At 34.3% G+C, this 6,028-nt stretch overlaps 1 protein-coding gene across 1 annotated transcript; it reads left to right on the top strand.

Moving 5' to 3' along the window:
- The first annotated feature begins 317 nt into the window (after positions 1-317).
- Positions 318-4,106, top strand: LOC107920342 (molybdate-anion transporter). The gene is made up of 8 exons (XM_016850007.2): positions 318-711; positions 1,634-1,778; positions 1,874-2,042; positions 2,417-2,687; positions 2,855-3,120; positions 3,188-3,403; positions 3,498-3,600; positions 3,756-4,106. The coding sequence occupies exons 1-8, from the start codon at positions 561-563 to the stop codon at positions 3,815-3,817; spliced, it is 1,383 nt and encodes a 460-aa protein (XP_016705496.2). The 5' UTR covers positions 318-560; the 3' UTR covers positions 3,818-4,106.
- Positions 4,107-6,028: the final 1,922 nt, after the last annotated feature.

Genomic DNA, 6,028 nt, shown 5'->3' with positions numbered 1-6,028 from the left:
AAAATGCATGGAGATATATTATTAGGTAATAATTTTATATATCAACATTTATTATTTTTTATTAATAAAAATTTAATTATGTTATCTATAAAAAAATACTAAAATAAATATCTTCACCCCACAATGTGATCCAAGGGCCCACAGAAGGGGCCCACTTCATTTGATCCTCGTTGAAGATCCAAGACGCGTTGTCCATAGATCTTAACCCACCGACATGTCCTCCTTGTTACTCTTCATATGAGACAACCCAATCCCGCCACGTGTCGGACCTAAAACCAAAAAGTCCACCTAAAAAGTGACCCAAATGTTAAAAGCTCGTCTTTCGCGGTTTTCATCTAATATTTACTCATCCTCACAAGTTCTCCCACCACGCACTCGTCATTGTACCTCACTCTTTTTAATGATTAAATCAAATGTACAACAACTAAGGACACTCCAAAAAGAAGCCACTGAAGCAGAGGCATGTGCAGGAAATAGAAACCCAATATCCATCATTTTTTCTTGCTGGGTATATCTCATATCTCTCTTAGTAATTTGCGTTGGAGGGCCAGGCAGCAGCAATGGAGCTGTTCTACTTCGTCGTGTTCGGGGCATTGGGAGCGGTGGTGGCCGCATTAGAGCTAAGCAAGACCAGCAAGGACCGAACCAACACGTCCCCTGCTTTCAATTCCTTCAAGAACAATTACCTTCTTGTCTACTCTCTCATGATGGGTAACTAACTACCCTCGTTTCGTTTTACCCAGATCTGATTTCCATTTCTATCTTTGGATCTCACTTTTTTTTTTTGTTTTACATTAACATGGATCTGATCTATTGTTGGACTTTTTTAATGAATTTAGATACCCATTTCCTAGATTTGCTAGTTTTTGTTATTTTTTCCCGTTTTGGTGGATAATGTTCTTGTCATTAATGACTACTTTGAACAATACTGTTTCTATTTGCTTTGGAAATGGAAAACGGGATTCATTCATTTGATTTAGCTTGTAAAAGACAAGGAATTAGTACTTGAAAATGACTTCCTATAAGTTGTATGTCGATTTTTAGTCCGTTTCTGTTTTCTGGTTGAGACGATGGATTTGGTTTTTTTTTCGGTGGGTCTGAGACAGGTCGCTATTGCTTGGGTTCTAGGCCCTCTTATTGATGATGGTCTTGAAAAAAAAATTGAGAATTAAGTCTATTTTCTTGGAGCTTGAGTAAAGTCTACTTCTGCCGAGTTTAGTCTGCCCCATTAAGATTTTTTTCCTTAGATAGTAAAACTAGCTGAAAGCTAAATAAAGTTGCATTAAACCCTTGAATTAGTTTCTTGGTAATAGAAGGAGTGATGGCGCTTTCTAGTTGTCTCCTTGGGATGCAACTGGTCAGTAATTTGACTTATTGTATCAAAATTTGCTGTTAAGCTAGCATTTGAAAATGCCGTGAAAAAAAAAAAAGGTTAGCACTTTAGCAAGTCTTTCTTTGATTAATATGCATAATAAACATGTAGCTTCATTAGTGTAATGCACGACATTTGTTCTGAGGTATGATCGTATCTGTAGTTATTTTTTCTGGTAATTGTGAAAGATTAACATTCTTATATTGTGGTAATTGGGCATATTCTAGCTTGCTGTTCTAATAAATGGTTATGTGTCAATAGCTGGAGACTGGCTTCAGGGTCCATATGTTTACTATCTGTACAGTACATATGGATTTGGAAAAGGGGAGATCGGACAGCTTTTTATTGCTGGTTTTGGCTCTTCCATGTTGTTTGGGACAATTGTTGGATCTCTAGCTGACAAACAGTAAGCTTTTACTTTGGCTTCTGTTGTGATATATTGTGCTTTATGGATGAAGTTTCTTGTCATGATACAAAAATACCTTCATTTTTTCAATTCAGGGGCAGGAGGAGGGCATGCGTTACATACTGCATAACTTACATACTTAGCTGCATCACCAAGCATTCTCCTGAATACAAAGTTTTGATGATAGGTCGTGTTTTGGGAGGTATTGCTACCTCTCTTCTGTTTTCAGCATTTGAGTCATGGCTTGTTGCTGAACATAATAAGGTGAGGCATTTCATCTATCCCCCTTTACTCTTAATGCTTATTAGGTGGACTTATAAACATTATAGATGTATTCTCTTATGACCTTCACCCTTATTTCTAGTATTATAGATGCTGTATGTTGCTCCCTGTCAGGTTGTTTCCCAACAGTGTTGAAATACTTAGTTTACATCTATCATATTGTACATGATACATAGGAATATACTAAACTTCAATTCTTAAATTTTCCATCATCGTTTCCCCAGATGGTAAAGCACGAACCATCTAGTTCTGTTTATCCACATTCGTCTATGAGCCTTTATGCACAATTAATGTCAATAGATCCTTTAAATTTAATTATGTTTTGACAATTCTGTTTGTGCTTCTAATCTTTGCAGAGGGGCTTTGAGCAACAATGGTTGTCATTAACATTTTCGAAGGCAATATTTCTTGGCAATGGTCTTATTGCCATTTTGTCTGGGTTGTTTGGGAACCTACTTGTTGATTCATTGTCCCTTGGACCGGTGGCTCCTTTTGATGCTGCTGCATGCTTTCTTGCCATTGGGATGGCTATTATTTTATCATCATGGACAGAAAATTATGGAGATGCCTCAGAAAATAAGGACCTGCTTACCCAGTTTAGGGGTGCTGCTGTAGCAATAACTTCTGGTAGAGTTCAATATTTACTTTTAATCTCAATGCATTGATCATGATGACATGTTCTAGCCTTCCAGGCCAATACTTTCATGTTATCACTCATCCTCCATCATGCACTGATTCTTTCCCGTTTTTCCTTTTTGCTCCCCCCCTTAAGTCTAATCTTCCATGCACTTCAGATGAAAAAATTGCTTTGCTGGGGGCCATCCAGTCTCTGTTTGAAGGCTCAATGTACACCTTTGTGTTCCTTTGGACTCCTGCTTTGAGCCCCAATGATGAGGAGATCCCTCATGGGTTTATCTTTGCCACGTTCATGTTGGCTTCAATGCTGGGAAGCTCCCTTGCCTCTCGATTGATGGCTCGCTCATCACCCAGGGTAGAAAGCTACATGCAGATTGTTTTTGTGATTTCCTCTGTCTCTCTCGTGCTTCCCATTATAACCAATGTATGTCCCTCTCTCTCTCTCTCCCCCTTTATATTAAGTGATTCCTAACTGTGTAAAATTGCAACAGTTCTTGGTCGCACCTTCTAAAGTGAAAGGCGGAAGAATCTCATTTGCAGGTTGTCTCCAGCTTCTTGGTTTCTGTACGTTTGAGGCTTGTGTGGGGATATTCTGGCCATCCATCATGAAAATGAGATCCCAGTACATCCCGGAGGAGGCCAGGAGCACAATTATGAACTTCTTCCGCATTCCTCTCAATATCTTTGTCTGCATTCTGCTGTACAATGTATGTTATAGGCTTTATATGATAGCTTCATTTAATCATACCGTAGACACACGCCTATTACTCTGTAACTAACTGTGCCGGTTTACCCCTGAAGGTTAATGCATTTCCCATCACTGTCATGTTTGGTATGTGCTCGATTTTCCTCTTTGTGGCATCTATCCTGCAAAGACGGCTGATGGCAATATCTGACAAGCCAAGTATGTATACAAACATTATATCACAGTTTTCCTCTTTTCAATATGCATAGTGTCATAAGGGCTGATTGAACCCGAACATTCTTAATTTTCTTGCCGTTCACTATACATATAAGGTTTTTTACTCTTCTCAAGATTTCTGGTGGTTTATATTTCAGAGATGGAAAGCTGGACAGCAATGACGGAAAGGGATCCTGAGGCAGAGCCACTAAATGATTGAGTGATGTTGTGCCTACAGACCAGCAAGGGATTCTTGGCAGGTTGATAACAACGACGTAATTGGTTCCTTTATACAGTTGCGGTTCCTACTATGGATGGAGGTTTGTACTTTTGATTTATAACAGAGATTTACAATGTATAAGAAAATAGTGGTCTGAGAATGTGGGGGTTATATGGAAAGTTTTCGTGATTGTTTTGAGCTGTCTTTAGATCAGCAACCGGTAGACGGGAGTCGATGGTTTCATCTGTTAAAAATAGGAAAGCAAAAATAAATACCCATTTTGATATTATTCTTTTCTAAACTGATTTATATGTAATTTGCATTACATTTTCCTCGACTTTTTTTTTTCTTTCTTTCGGTCCACTTATCTGTCACGCTTTAACTATAAATCTGCAATGAAATGATTACTTCTTCAAGGCATATTGCCAGATGGTTCATCACCCTTTCCCATATCTGGACTCTGGATAAAAAAGAAACGAACATAGAACTATGTGCGTTGAAATTGAAACTACCCCTTTTGCAAGTTTTGTTTTCACAGCGGAAATATATTGGAATTTTTATGAATCTGAACCTATAAATTTTAAAAATTATGAAAATATCTACTTTCAAGATTATTAATCAGAATGACTTGATTTTTATAGTAGAGTTGAGTACAGTCACCTTCCGCACGGGTAAAATTTTTAGGGTTTTGATGAAGTAATTACCATTTTTAGATTATTAGCATGTGGGTCTGTCCTCTTTTGAAATTAAATTTAAATAGTCCCTAAAAGATATAAGAATAAAAAAAATAAATCATTCTCATTATTTTCATTTTTGAAAAAACAATGAACTTCATAAATTATATGAAATTCTTATTTAAATTACCCAATATGTCCCTCAAAAAATTTCTTCAAAGTTTATCTAAATTCAAATATGTTAGGGAATGAATTGAAAATGTTTTAAACTTAGATAAACTTCAGGAAATTATTTGAGGGATATATTTGGATAATTTAAATAATAATTATATATATTTTTAATTTTTTTGTTTTTAAAAAAAATAAAAAATAAGAAGGGCTTATTTTTGTTATTCTTATGTCTTTTAAGGTTTATTTAAATTTAATTTTAAAAGAGGACAGACTTAACATGCAAATATACCAAGAGTTTAATTTGGTGCCACCATAAAGTGAACTTTTTCAACCAATCTAAAAAGGGTAATTACTTCATTTGATCCGCAACTGTTTTATCCCTGCACGCTTTAGTTTGGTGCCACCAATTTATTAGGCAGCACTAAAAGATTTTTTTTCCTAAATGATTAAAGCATGATTGAGGGGATTTTTAGAATGGTACTGCTTAGAAAAATGGCGGCATCCAACTCCACTACAAAAATCAGGTTATATCCATAATTAATCTTGAAGTTGAGTCATTTTCATAAATTTTAAAATTTAAAGTCAAATTCTTAAAAAAATCAAATATATTTGATTCATTGTCAATGAACCATGGTACACTTTTCAGTAAGTAAAATAAAACAAATATTTGAGGACTGCACTTATAAATAAATATTGATGTTTAAGTATAATATTTGATGTGGTTAACTATAGTTAAGTCCAAGTTTATTTAAGTATAATATTTAATGTGATTTACGAAGTATCAAATATTATAATATTTAAAAAATTAAAAAAATATGCATTTTAAATTATATGTTATGGTGTAATATAATTTTATTTTAAATTATATATATATGATATAATCTCAATATGTTATATCATTTTACTTTTATCCAAATTTAAAGGGTAGAATGAGAAACACCATCAAATATTGAAGTGGTCCAAAAATGTACATGTGTAAATTGGTCGAAATACTACATTAACCCTTTTTTTTGTCTTACATTAACCTAGTAAATATTTATTTTATTATTATTTTAGTGTCTACGGAATATTAGTAAGGTCGTATAAAATTTTCGTTAAGAAATTTTGACGTTTGCATGCTTAATTTAGTAAAAAGGACAAAATCGTAAAAGGTGCAAAAATAGAGTTCTATTAGCTAAAGGTATCTATTGGCTATGGGATTTAATTGTGAGTGGACTTAAATGATAATTAAACCATTTATAATATCAGTGGACTTTTATGGATATAAATTAGATGATTTTAAGTTATAAGTTAAAGGTTAATAAAGTAATTTAATAAATAAATAAGGTAAAATATGTAAAGCAAAGTATCATCTTCTTAGTTAGTT

Source organism: Gossypium hirsutum, chromosome D08 (genome assembly GCF_007990345.1).
Source record: "Gossypium hirsutum isolate 1008001.06 chromosome D08, Gossypium_hirsutum_v2.1, whole genome shotgun sequence".
Lineage (NCBI taxonomy): Eukaryota > Viridiplantae > Streptophyta > Magnoliopsida > Malvales > Malvaceae > Gossypium > Gossypium hirsutum.
This window is presented reverse-complemented; position numbering and strand designations above follow the sequence as displayed.